We start from the raw sequence: 13,426 nt of genomic DNA, 5'->3' as shown, positions 1-13,426 counted from the left end.
CCCCCCCCCATGTAAATCTTATCTCTCACTGAAGATGGGAATTTCATTCAACAAAGGTTTATTAGCTTGCTTCATTCTATGCAAGTCCCAATGTGGGGAAATGGAATGGTGAGAGAGCACCTAAATCTTCCCAGAGAGCTTTAGCTTTGTCTTGGTCCACCCTTCCTAGGAGGCCTCTGTGACCTCAGCTGGGAATGGGATAAAGTGATGGCCTTTGCTGTTTCCATGGGACTAATCAGCTAAGAGCAGGGCCACTGCCAGCATTGGAGTGGCCCAATGTGAGACCTGGGAGCCCAGAAGTATAGAGGGGTTGGTCAATGGCCTGGGGACAAACCTACCTGAACCAGAGCTGAACTGGCAAACTGGGGTGAGGGAAGATGAAGGCTGTGCCCCCCAGCAACCTTCACTGACTTGCAGGTGTGGAAGTGACCTGGGAGTAAGGACTTGGATATTCTCAGGTGCTGAGGGCATCAATACCAGCAGGGCTAAGCACCAGGGCCTGAAGGATGTCCGAGAGGGATACCACACCCAGGAGATGCTGAGTTTCATCCACTAACACCAGCCGGTGCACCTGCGGGTCCAGAGGATTTGATGAGGAGTTCAGAGATGTCTCCAGGGAATGAGCTGGTAATGCCTCTGATTACTCAGCTGGCTGTGGTCTGGCACAAGTGCCCAACAGACAGGTCCTGGTGCATACCAATGTGGCTGCCAAGAGTTGGCCATTAAATTGGAGGGCAGGCCAGGTGCCCAAAGATTGGAAACGCCTAGAGCTGTGATTGGAAGAATGGGACCATCTGTGCTGGGGACATGTGTGGAGGGGTACAGGGTACCTGTTCCCTGGCAATCCTGTCAATCACTTCCCCCAGGGTCTCATGGGGCTGGCAGGAAAGGACTCCCTCCAGACACTGTGTCCTCTGCCTCAGGGCTTCTCCTACACTCATGTCGAGGTGGTTGTAGGTTTGCTGGGCCGCCAGATGCTGGAACAGGGAAAGAAGGAGCGCTGAGTCACCTCTCACCCAGGCTCTGGCCCCACACACGGCATGCTCTACACACTTATAAAGCCTGTCCACAGATACTCCCCAATGTTACTCACACGGCAACCTCCCTGCAGCACCCTTAGGGTCCCCACAGACACTTACAATCACATCAAAGCGGGAATAGAGGCCCACGACCTGACCTGCAGGAGGAGAAAGATGGGGAAGAAGGCAACATCAGGACCAGGTCCTGTGCAAACGGCCTGGGGCGGGTTTTTGTAATGAACTTAACATAGTCTAAGCTGCTTGCTGGCTTTGTAATGAGGCAACAGGCTGTCCATACCTGAACCACAAATCAACTTCGCATCTCAGAGGGGGAGACGGCCTGACCTTGTGCCTACTGATGAGATGCTATGTGGGAATATAGTATTGCCTATGAAAGATTCTACCCTCAAGTGTACAGTCTCAGCTCATTATGCCTTTAGATCTCATTTCTGGTTTACAGGAATCAGGAACAGAGGAACAAGGTAAAGGCCACCTGTAGGAAGCAAATGGACAGGTGTGGAAGTGCCATATCTGGCAGGACAACTGATATGGGTGCTTCTACTTATGCATGTCATGAAAATGAAGGGGGAAGGGAACTGTTCTAGATTGAAAGAGACTTAAGGGACAAAGACAGAAATGCAAATATGAACTTTACTTGGATCCAAGCTGGAATAAATCAACTGTTTTTAAAAAGACATTCTTGGGGGAATAGAGAAGTGAGAATACTGGGCAGCATTAATATGTTATTCATAGTTTTGTTAGGTTATGTAAATATAATGCAAATCATATTTCTTTTAAGAGATACTGACTGATGTAGCTGAGAAACTTAAATTTCTTCAAAAAGATGAAAAAAGGGGATACAGATGAATGTCCATTTTGTATCTGTGTATTCAAAATGGTTAGGATAGATATATAGTTACATTCTCTTAATGAATAGAGGGATTTGTTCTAATAGTGTTTGTAAATAGGATATCATGTCTGCATCTTGTACAGCAAATAACCACTAGGAACAGAGTATGCAGTGTGTTAATTATTGAAAGTGTCCTACCAATTTGATTTGAAACTGTCTCATTGCTATTTGTCTCTCAATAAAATTATGGAAAAAAAGTTGAACTGATTATAGTAATATGTTAACAATGGTTAATCCAGGCAACAGATATATGAGGTTCATCATAAAATTTTTTCTGCCACTTTTATTCATTTAAAATTTTATTAGGGGCTGGGGAGATAGCTCAGTAGAATAAGCGCTTGCCTGGCAAGCGCAAGGACCTGAGTTCAATCCCTGGCTCTGCAAAAATAAATAAATAAATAATTTTTAAAAAAATAAATAAATAAAATTTTATAATAATAAAAAATGAATCCAGGCTGAGGCAGGAGGATTGTACATACAAGGTCAGCCTTGGCAACTTCGCAAGATCTTGTCTCAAAATTAAAAAATAAAAATAAAGTGCTGAGGCTATTAGTTCAGTGCTGCTTAGGTCTAATCTCCAGTACCATAAGAATAAAATAAAAATAAATCAAAAGCACTTCTTGATATCTAGCTTATTATGGTGAATTTAATTTTGCAATATTTTATAGCCATAGCCTGACCAAAGAAACATTCTTAAAGTCCCTCTGACCTTTTCCAGAACAGAAAATTGAGGTCTGGCTGGGATGAACTAAACAAAAGACCTGGTCTCCAGCTGTTTCCTCTCATGCATTCAATTTATCGCACTTGGTGTTCCCTCCAGTGGGACCAGGATGGCTGCTAAGAGCCTCACTCTGCACATGGGGAGACTGCGGCACAGAGAAGGTGGTCCAAGGTGCAAAGGCACAGGCTTCTATCCTCCTCCACCCTGAGTCTCCAAGATGCAGCCACATAGACTCCTGCCCATCCTGCCCATCCTCAGTCCATCTCACCCATGCTCTCCCCACCATGCCGTCCTCCTCCTACCCTGTCCAGAGCCCCCTGCCCTGGTGCTGGTACCAGATTCATTGACTACAGGCAGTGCTGACACTCGCCGATCCACAAAGATGTCCAGTGCGGTCAGGATGGGCGCTGTCTCCAGCACCACAGCCAAGTCTCGGAATGTGCCGATGCCCAAATCTTGGATAGTGCGGCAGAGGAAGGAGGGCCGGGGTAGCAAGGCCCCCTGTTTGGGGTGGGCGCAGTGTGATGAGCAGAGGTCAAGCAGCCTGCCGAGGACTCCCAGCTCCTCCCTTCCCAAGGCTTGGAGACTTGGCTTCTCTGCGGCCTCCCCATGGCTCCCCCTTTCTCCTCCCCACTGGGCCTGGGCTCACAAAGATATGCAGGAATTTGAGCAGCCGCTTGTGTGTGAGGATGTAGAGCACTGTGCCTGACAAGGGGTCCAGGACCGGCAGACGGTGGATTCTGTTCTTGATGAGGGCGTAGACGGCTTCGAACAGGCTGGGGAGGTGAAAGCAGTGAGCCTGGGGCAGCCCAGGAAGAGATGGCCTCCATCCCTGCCTCCTAAATAGGAGGACAGGAACCAAGCCTGCCTGTCTGTCTGCTTCCTAGGATGAGGGAGGTTCAGGGCTGAGTGGCAAGGGGGAAGGAGACTGTGCAAGAAGATGTATTGGTGCCTACCTGTCGTTGGGAGAGATGGAGACCAGAGGCTTGAAGCAGCCTTGAAGGTAGATCTCTGCAGGAAAAGCAGTCAAGCCAGGGGAGCTGCAGCTACGTCACTCTACAGCCCAACTGTTCTCCATCCTGCAGGCACCTGAGGCCCACTATTGCCTTGCACCCCAGGAGCTCCCCACAGCCCATTCTCAGCCTCAGGCCTTGGGAACCACCCTTAACCCCATAGCTCCTCTCTCCACTCACCCCTCCAGGTCTCTATCTTATGTTGTTCAATCTCATAGATCTGGACCTAGAAGCATCAACAGGACTCTGGAAGTCAGATGTGGGCCCTGCAAGCACCAGGCTCCCTCAAGACACCCCTCTGCTCCACCCTAGCCCACTGACAGCCCCAGCCCAAGCCTCACCAGAGGGGACCTGTAGTATCGGTGCAGCACCAGGATGAAGTCTGTGATGGTGAGCATCCCTGAGGGGTAGACATGGCACAGGGAGAAGGCTGGCTGATGGCCTTAGGCGGCCTACGGCCCTTGCTGTGCCCTACCCCTGTACCATACAACATGTCCCTTTTCCACTCCCACCACCTCTCTTCCCAGCCTCTCCTTACCCACAAAACTCTGTTTCTTGCTGTCCCATAGAGGGGCTGCCCGAACGCCATTGGCCACCAGGGCAAAGAAGGCCTTCTTGATCTGAAAGGCAGGAAAGGCTAGCTGGGGGGCTGAGTTCCAGTAGGTTTTCCTCCTCTGTCACAGCCCCTCAGTGGGCACACCCCACCTTGTGGGGGCTTCCTTGTGCCCCCACAAGGGTCCTTCCATGGGGACTTTCTCCCAGGTCCTCCTGGACATGACCCTGCCTGTCTTCCTTGTGCCATGGCACACACTGCCCATGATCACTATTGGGTACATTTACTACTGTACAAATCACACTGGCCAGAGCACAAGGCTACTTGTGACCAGAGGTGCTGAGGGACCCTCAGTAAACATATCAGTGTGTGAAAAACCAAGTTAGTGTTTCCACTTGGAGGTCATATGTATAAATACAGTACAGTGTCTTCCAATCTAAAAAATACAGTTATAATTATTTTGATAGTATTTGCATAGCTACATAGATTTTTCTGTAGATAAATTTTATATTGGCTCATTTTGGGCTCATCCTAAGTAATGCTACCAATACTCACTTTTTGTATTTTTCTAACAAACGTTAAAATTAAAACCAAGCTATTGAAATAAATATACTTTTTTTTGTATTCTTAGGGAAGGGGAGATGGCTCAATGGAATAAGCACTTCCCTGGCAAGCACAAGGTCCTGAGTTCAATCCCTGGTTCTGCAAGAAAAAAAAAAAAGTGCCACATGTATTCTTAGGGAAAGGTCTACAGGGTGTTCAGGGCCTCACAACTAGATTGAACTTATAGTGATTCTCCTGTTTACAGCCTCCCAAGAGCTGGGATTACAGGTACATGCCTCCATACCCAGTCCCAATTGCCTTCTCAGCACACCCCTGGGGGTGGGGCCAGCATGGCATGCCAGGGAATAGAGCAGCCCCTGCACCTGCTTGCAGGTGCTTTAATCTGCTGAGCTATTTGGCCAGCCCAAATATACTTGTTCATAGACCAGCAGAACTGTACTGAGATAACAAACACACACCATGCTTCAGGAATATAACTACCATATGCTAAACTGCAATGATGGCAAGAATAAAAGTACAGACATTTGGTAGCTTAGCCTAATGGAAGAGCAGGTACCAGAGCTCATTCTATTATTGTTAGTACCGAAAGTTCCCTATTTCCCTATCCTTTGTCTTGAGTGGCTCTGCAGTGTCCTATACATATCCCACAGTTTACAAAGCTCTCCTGCTTTGTGTGGCTTGCCTCGAGATTCTTCTGAAATGTCGGGGGCGGGGGGAGCAAGCATTCTGGTCCCTATTTTAGAGATGATGGGGGAAGTGACCTCCTTGATGTTTTGTAGATACTAAGTGGCAGATCTGTGATGACAATTAGAGCATTCTCAAAGAGTATAAAACCCCTCCTGCTCCCCACTGGTCTCCATGGTGCTAAGAAGGAATCTTTAAAGGGTCCTGCAGGGGTCCATACTGGAGACATGCTTGGTGGCTGCAGTGCCATTAGAATGCAGGCTGGGGGGCCGGGGAGATGGCTCAGTAGAATAAGTGCTTGCCTGGCAAGCGCAAGGGTCTGAGTTCAATCCCTGGTTCCGCAAAAAAAAAAAAAAGAATGCAGACTGGACTCAGGCTGGGTGGAGCCAGCGCCTCACCTCCAGGCTGGTGTCGAAGATGACCAACTTGGAGCTGGTTGCCATGGCATCATAGCAGGTGTGTTCCTGCATGAAGTGCATGTAGACCTGCGACCCCGGCTTCTGCAGCTCATCATCCCAACCGAGGCTGAGTAGAGGGGCCTGCGGGGATGGGCTTGGGGCAGGTCTGTCTTTCTCTAGCTCTTTGAGTTCCCAGTCCCAAGCTTCTGGGGCTGGAAACTCCATAGAGAGCTCCAGATCGTCTGTGCTGGAGCCCACGGTGGAGGCTGCACAGTCAGCAGGCAGGAGGTCCCACCCCTTGGGTGGGGTCCCCATCCTGGCCAAGGGAGCGTCTTGGGCCAAGGGTGTGGCTTTGGGGAATGTGGCCTCTAGCCTGGTGGACTCAGCAGCTGGCCTGGACCAGGCACCTGTTGCGGGGGAAAAGGAAGAGATGGCAGTAACTTCATCTTCCCGAACACATTCCCATGTGCTGTCTCAGTGACTTCAAGCAGCCTTGGGAAGCCTCGGTGCTGTGTGGGGCCGAAGCCAAGGATCAGAGTCCTATTGGACAGCAGCTCTGACCCATCTTTCTGAGATGGCCACACTAAGCCCCGGCTCTGTGGGGCAGCTGCTCCCTGCTGTATAGAGGGCCTGAGGCTGCCAGAGGAAGGCTGGATGCAACCATTGCTCCAGACCCAAGACAGAGTCCTGCCCGGGATTCCCACCTCCCCAGAACTGGTCTTGGCCTCACCTTCCCCCGGTCCTGGTGGCTCTCCATCCTCTGCAGCCTCCTGCTTTGTCCTCGATGACATTTTGGCCCCAGGTTTCCCACAGATTCTTTCTGTGGTGCTCATGGCTGGTGATGGCCACAAGAGGCCATCTCCCTGCTCTAGGATGCTCATCTCTGGAAGGGGGAACAAGGCCTACTTGGTTGTAGGAAGTAGTACAATGAGCTCAACTACTGCATTCTTAAGAACTATATTTGCAGACTTCCAAAGGGCTTTTTCTCCAATATACTCATAGCAACATTATAAGGGAAGCATTATCATCATCATCTCCATTTTACTAGTGAGGGACCAAACATCCAAAGAGCTTAAGCAATTTGCCACAAATCACACAGCTAGGAAGTTGTAAAGTTAGCACTGGGGTCCAGGTCTTCAGAAAAGGGAAAAGAGGAGGTGAGAGACACAGAATGGGAAAAAGAGAAAAAGACATAATGAAGCAGAGAGAAGAAAGACCTCTCTTGATAAAAGCCCAGCTAGGTGTTGGGAGTTGCAGTTTCCAGAAAGGTGGACCAAGAAAGTCAGAGAAGCTGGCCCACAGGGAGGGGCATTCACCTACCTTGCTGTTCAGGGCGTCCAAAGTTGCTCCAGACCGGGGTCTACAAGGAGAGGAGTGTCTGAGGGCTGGGGAAGACCTAATTAAACCCAGGGCCTCTCCTTGCCACTGCATGCACATGTGTACACACATGAACATACAGGCGCGCACACACATATGTAAACACACACCCAAACACACCCAGACACATACAAACACACATCAGCCATTCCTAGACACATGGGACCACACTGGCGTACATCCAACAGATTACAGCGTATCTACGTGGGCACCCACGCTCACACACAAAAATATCCAACACTCCAGCAGGCATGCACTCTCACGTGCGAACACACATCCGCAGCCTCGCTCCAGGCGCCTGCTGTCCTGGTGCGGGTCTCCTGGGACCCCGGTACCCTGCGCAGGGCGTGCTCCAGCTCGGGCTCCACGCAGCCAGCCTCAGCTTCAGCCGACGCAAGAGAGTGCGCGACCCGGCGCTGGGCAGCACTATTCTGGGCCGGCCCCTGGCTCCCGGCCTGGCCGGATCGGTTTCTCTCTGATTGGGTGTCAGGCGGCGGGCACTGGGGGTGGGGGAAAGACCGGCCCGTGCAGCTGTGATTGCCCCACAGCCTAGGGGTAGGCTGGGCAGGGAAGGGGCGCGCCTGGGAATCTGGTGCCTGGGCCTCTACGGTGGGGTGGAGTGTCTCTGAGGACAACCTAGAGGGGGGCTGCTATGGGCCGGCAGCTGGGGCTTGGGGGGGGGGGTGCATGGGCGCGGGGAAGGCGGCTGCCAAGTCCTAGAGCCTCTCTTCTTCCTCAGGCGCCACTGTAGGGGGCAAAACAGAGGTGGAGCCGCTCAGTTTTCTTCCTTGTCAAACTTCAGCGAGGCTCTGGAATCAGAAACAACCAATCCTGACCAACTAGGGGCGGGAGACAGGATGAGGGTGTCGTGAATGATCCTGGCAGGGTAGTCAGTGTAAGTCCAGGAGTCCCCCATGGGAGGCCCTCTCTTAGGTCAGGAAAGGAGGGGGCAGCTCAGGCAGGTGGGGAGCGGTGCATATCACTCAAAGGCGCAGGTGGCCTGGAGGGAGTGATCTACCTGTGCATGGGAGACGTCTGGGTATGCAGAGCCCCAACCCCAGCCTCATCGCTCTCCGAATACTAAGCCCCTGTGCCAATGGGATCCCAGCCTGGCTTGGTGCTGCCAGCCCCCTTCCTTGGCATTCCTGGGGCCTGAGTCAGTGTCCCAATAGGGAATGCTGACTCAGCTGCTCTGGCTTTCCTCTTGATGCCCCCCCCCCCAAGCTCTTCCCTCCCAGCCCTTGGCCCTGGTGTGATAAAGTACTGGTTTTCTTTTTTCTGTCTTGCCCCCTTTCTTTCTTTCTCTCCTTTTTCTTTTGTCAGCATTGGGGATTGAACCCACGGGTGCTCAAATACATCCTCAGCCCCTTTTATTTTAGACAGAATTTGCTAAGCTTCCCAGGCTGGCTTTGAACTTATGATTCTCTTGTCTCTAGCTCCTGAAGTAGCTGGGAATTACGGGGTACACCACCATGCTTGGTAAATTGCAACTGGTTTTCTTGCTGAGTTTGTTGAGTATGCTTCCTGTCATCCCTCAGTGTCTGCCCTGACTGCAGCAAAGACAGAGTTGAAGAGAGTAGGAAGGGGACTTGGCCTTCTCATGCATGCGTGTGTGTGTGTGTGTGTGTGTGTGTACGCGCGCATGTGTGTGTGGGGGGGTGGAGATCCACATGTCTTGGTGATACAGTCAGGGAAGACTTTGCTGAGTGGAAAATGGAGAATGGAGCACTGTTTTAAATAATAGGCAGTGGTAGGAGCCCAGTCTGATCTGTACCTATGAAAATGACTCAGGACATTGTGTTGGGGCTGGAAGCTGGGGGATGGGTACTCTAGGTCTAGTGTTGTGTGTCTCTGTGGGGGGGGGGAGGTTGTCCACAGAGCCTGTAACTCATGGATGCTGGTTGGAAACACTCAGAATATTGTGTCCTGGCTGCAGTTTGCTGGCATTAGGGAGGTCATGCAAGAAAGACATGCTCAGGCAGCTGTAAAGGGTGGCTTGGAAGAGGCAGCCTGGGGTCCTAATCCTTTCCCAAGCACGCCCTGTTTTATCCACAGACAGTGAGAGCCAGCTCAAAGAGCAGACAGTAGAATAAGGGATCTCCCTTTACAGCCAGGCATGCTTGGTCAGATAGCCTCAAGAAGGTCACCACCTGTTCAAGAGAGAACAGGAAGAACACCAAGTCTAGAGAATTTGATATAAAAATGATGTGTGCAGAAGCCCACTGGCTGTTACTATTCAAACATAGAACCAATGAGAAGCCAAGGTTCTGCGGGCATTGCTCTGGCAATGAAACCATAAATCTGGTGAGCAAAGCCTGGTTTGACCCTTTTCTCCAACTATCTTCATCTTTAAAATCTATACCAGTGGGAGGAGGGCTGGGAAAGCTATAATGTCTGAGAGAAAGATGTGTTCTAACAAGTGGACACAGGAATAACCGCTCAGTGGCCAAGCCAGAGACCACATGGGAGGGCGGAAGGGGAGCTCTCCCAGGAAGCAGATCCCAAAGAAGCTAGATGTGTCCGGGTGGATTTAGTAATTGCAAAGACCCAGTAACCACTGGATGTTTGCCAGTTTTCCTACGACAAGTGGGGTTTTGATTTAGTTTATTCTGTTCTTCCCCCACTGCTGTCTATGGGGAATGTGCGTGACAATATATTGGTCACTTTTTCCATTGCTGGGACATAATACCCGACTCATGCAACTTAAAGGAGGAGAGGTTTATTTTGGCTCACAGTCCATGGTAGGCTGACTCTAAGGCAGAAACAGCCTAGAGCAGGGGGCTAGAGAAGGAAAGCTCCTCAGTTCATGGCATGAAAGAAGCAGAGAGAAGGGGAGAGCTAAAGAGGAAGGGAAAGGAGAGCAGATATAGTCCCAAAGGTGATGCTCCCACGACCCACTGTCTTCAACAAGACCTCACCCCTAGCAGGCCATTCTGCTATGAATTCATCAGTTGGTTAACTCATTGATGAGGTTAGTACCCTCATTATCCAATGACTTCTCCAAAAGTCTCTTAATCCAGCCAAACTGACAGTCAAGATTAATTGACATGGTTTATCTGTCTTTTAGTTTATAGGTCGCAAGAGCAGAGGGGCCTAGTAGGGGGCTTTTGTGGTTTGGGGCTTTTGTAAGGGGAATGATGTAATGCAGGACACATTTTATAATATTATCGTATAATGAATCACCCAAAGAATCATACACAAGGAGCACAGGAAATCTGTCACACACCAAAGACCAAGGAATCCAGCTGATGGCCTGGATCCTAATATCCTGCATGAGTCCAGCTGCAAATTAGAGCTCATAACAATGCCTCCCACAAGTCCAATTGGAGGCCTAGAGCCCACAAGTCTCATACAGGACTGTTTCATGGATCTGTGCTGGAGAGGCCAAAGGTCAGTGGTGGAAGCTAGGAAGTCTGTGCCAGTGGGATGAAGGATCTGTGCCAGCAGGTGAGGGACCTGAGCTGGAGCCAGGAAGCAATGCTCAAGGTAAGCACCAGAGCTCCCCCAAAGGTACCACAGCCATCCTCAGCAATAGTGAGGTCCTGAGATCCCCCAGCAATAAGGAAAGCTGAGTTCCCATTAGGAAAGCCAACGTGACAAGCTTCTCCATGAGGCTGAGCGTGCACTATCTTGCCCTCTGGAGCCAGGAAGCGATGCTCAAGATGAGGACCAGAGCTCCCCCAAAATGAACCACACCCATTCTCAGTGATAACGAGGTCCTGAGCTCCTCCTCGAACAAGAACAGCCAAGTTCTTCAGGAAGCAGCATGACAAGATCACCCAGCAGAACAGCCCAGGAGAACCAATGGCTTTCAACAGCTTCCCCAAACAGTATCCCTAACAGTGTTTTAACAGCTTCTCCCATTTTGCCTTTTATGCTGCTGGCAACAATCTTCAGGTGGTGCTCCTGCACCCAAGACCAAGCTAGTTCATTTCAGCTGGGTGTAAGAAGTTGACCATCAGTTAGCTATCCACCATAGGGGCACTATCCTTCTTCAGACATTCTGGATGCTATACTCAAATGGAAAAGTCTTGCTTCTCTTTGAGGGGTGATGAATGGGTTCTTTTCTACAGGATGGTCAGATGGATGACTTTTCCCCTTCTTCCTGTACTAGTAAATCTAGTAAACTCTCTACTAGCCCATCTCTATGATGTTAAGTGCAAGATTATAGTTCTCAGCTTCCTTTGCAGATAGTGTGGACTTGTGACTAAGAATGGTTGATGAGATTTGAGCAACAATGTTTGCAACTTACAAGAAAGGACATCTTCCTCTTGCCACTGTCTGGAATTATGATATGATGGTGAAAGCTAGCATAGCCATTTGACTCCAATGGCAGAAAATGCTGGTTAAAGATGATGGAGCTTCCCCTCTTTCCATCCTGGTCTTCCCACTTGTCTTCTTCCATTTTGGATTGCTATAGAAGAATGCCACAGATTGGGTAATTCATTAAGAAAAGAAATTTATTTCTGACAATTCTGGAGGCTGAAGGAATCCAAGATGTACCTGGCAGGCTTTGCAGAATAATCCCGCAGCTGAAGATGGAAGGGCAAGAAGCCATATGTGAAAGTGAAGAGCAAATTTGCTTTTGTAACTAAACCACTCTTGAGATAAGGTGACAGGGTGGTCACCTAACCCTATCCTGGTCAGCCTCCAGACTGTGTGTTAGAGAGAAATAAACTTCTGTCCTAAAGCCACAGACAAGTTGAATCTTTGCTGAGGTAGCCAAGCCTTTCTCCACTTAATATATCCACATTCCAGGGTCATGGTAGAATTACAAGTTACTTTTTTTTTTTTTTTGCAGTACTGGGGATTGAACTCAGGACCTTGAGCTATCTCCCCAGCCCTACAAATTACATTTTTAAAAATTTTTATTTGTATGTGTTTGGATTACCTAATGAATAGACTCATTCTGGGAAGTTGGTGCATGTATGCAACACATCTTAATTATTCTTACTTCTCCCTCTCCTTTGAGAAGTTACATATGTAAATAATGACATACTATATGCAGTATCCCATGTAACCCCTTGTAACTCTATGAGATAAATATTTTTACTTTTGCAGTTGGACAGATGAGAAAACAGAGGCATAAATAGATGAAGTAACTTGATCAAAAGTACCAAAGCTAGAGTGATGGAGCCAAATATAAAACCTGGGCTTTCTGGACTCTAGCACTTACTACTTAACTACTAAACTTTATGGAAAGCACAGGGCTGGCATGTAATACATGCTCAGTAAGTGGTTACTATTATTATGACCTCACCACCTGCTCCCTGCACCCCCAGATCTCCAGCCAGGGCATTCTCCAGGCAGGCAGGCAGGCAGGCAGGCACTGCGGCACTCTAACTCTCCAGGCATTGTCTCCTGCTGCCCACAGACTGGAGGTGGACCCCAGCTCGGGACAGACACCAGAGCTGCTCAACACAACAGTGTAGTGATTTCTTCCAGTTTTAAAGGTGAGCTCTTTCTGGGGGCCGTGTCCTGGCCCTGGTCTCATGGGAGCTCCCAGACTTGCTCCTCTGTCTGCCCAGCCCCCCACCTCCTCTGACAAGGCGAATCAGCAGAAGGTGCTGGCCTTAGTTGGGTAACATATACTTCCTGGGTGATTGATTTTAGCCTCTGGCCATGGTATCATATTTCTTGAAACTCTTCTTCTTGGCTCACTGGCCGACTGGGTGTATAATAAGGACCCTGCACCCTGACCGTAGGGTGACTTTGGCTGCCATCTCTGGAGAGTTGAGTTGTCTAGTACATGGGCTTGGGGATCCAGTTTAAGTGTTATTTTTAAATCAGATGAAGAAAAACAGCTCAAAGAGGCTAAAGGAGTAGGTTAAATGAGAACTATTACTGATAAATCGCAAATAGGGTCTCCCATGGCAGAGTGGTAGAGAATCTGAGAAGAGCCTTCATCCAGTCACCAGACACATTGGATCCTGTCCTGTTGGCAAGGCTGGGCAGAGCAGCATGTGTGCCAGTGTCCAGAGGACCTGCTCAGAGCTGGCACTCGCTAGTGCAATTCATTTGGCTCCATGGCCCTGCTGAGCCTTTTTCTGTGCTCTGTTGGGGATGGTAGTGGGCAGTGGTGCTTGTGTTTCCCCAGTCACTCTGCCGCCTTCTTCTTCTTCTTCTTCTTCTTCTTCTTCTTCTTCTTCTTCTTCTTCTTCTTCTTCTTCTTCTTCTTCTTCTCCTT

At 49.5% G+C, this 13,426-nt stretch overlaps 1 protein-coding gene across 3 annotated transcripts in view; it reads right to left on the bottom strand.

Annotated features, from left to right (window-relative positions):
- Prkag3 (protein kinase AMP-activated non-catalytic subunit gamma 3) overlaps positions 1 to 7,652 on the bottom strand; it is an 8,598-nt gene extending 946 nt beyond the window's left edge. Inside the window, exons 1-13 of one of the 3 annotated variants that reach the window (XM_023723030.1) lie at positions 7,501 to 7,652; positions 7,183 to 7,222; positions 6,593 to 6,764; positions 5,863 to 6,269; positions 4,202 to 4,283; positions 4,005 to 4,063; positions 3,844 to 3,889; positions 3,607 to 3,661; positions 3,300 to 3,426; positions 2,953 to 3,151; positions 1,140 to 1,177; positions 831 to 977; positions 339 to 571 (exon numbers count right to left, since the gene is read on the bottom strand). In XM_023723030.1, coding sequence (XP_023578798.1) covers positions 455 to 571; positions 831 to 977; positions 1,140 to 1,177; positions 2,953 to 3,151; positions 3,300 to 3,426; positions 3,607 to 3,661; positions 3,844 to 3,889; positions 4,005 to 4,063; positions 4,202 to 4,283; positions 5,863 to 6,269; positions 6,593 to 6,743 — 1,428 coding nt within the window. In that variant the 5' untranslated portion in view covers positions 6,744 to 6,764; positions 7,183 to 7,222; positions 7,501 to 7,652 and the 3' untranslated portion in view covers positions 339 to 454. The remainder of the gene's footprint in view (positions 1 to 338; positions 572 to 830; positions 978 to 1,139; positions 1,178 to 2,952; positions 3,152 to 3,299; positions 3,427 to 3,606; positions 3,662 to 3,843; positions 3,890 to 4,004; positions 4,064 to 4,201; positions 4,284 to 5,862; positions 6,270 to 6,592; positions 6,765 to 7,182; positions 7,223 to 7,500) is intronic. The other 2 variants (XM_023723029.1, XM_023723031.1) reach the window with 2 other exon arrangements.
- Between the last annotated feature and the right edge of the window lie 5,774 nt (positions 7,653 to 13,426).

The sequence above is a fragment of the Octodon degus genome, unplaced genomic scaffold (genome assembly GCF_000260255.1).
Source record: "Octodon degus isolate 3935 unplaced genomic scaffold, OctDeg1.0 scaffold00096, whole genome shotgun sequence".
In the NCBI taxonomy this organism is placed as follows: Eukaryota; Metazoa; Chordata; class Mammalia; order Rodentia; family Octodontidae; genus Octodon; species Octodon degus.
The sequence above is the reverse complement of the archived record's forward strand: the minus strand, read 5'-3'. Positions and strand labels throughout refer to the sequence as shown.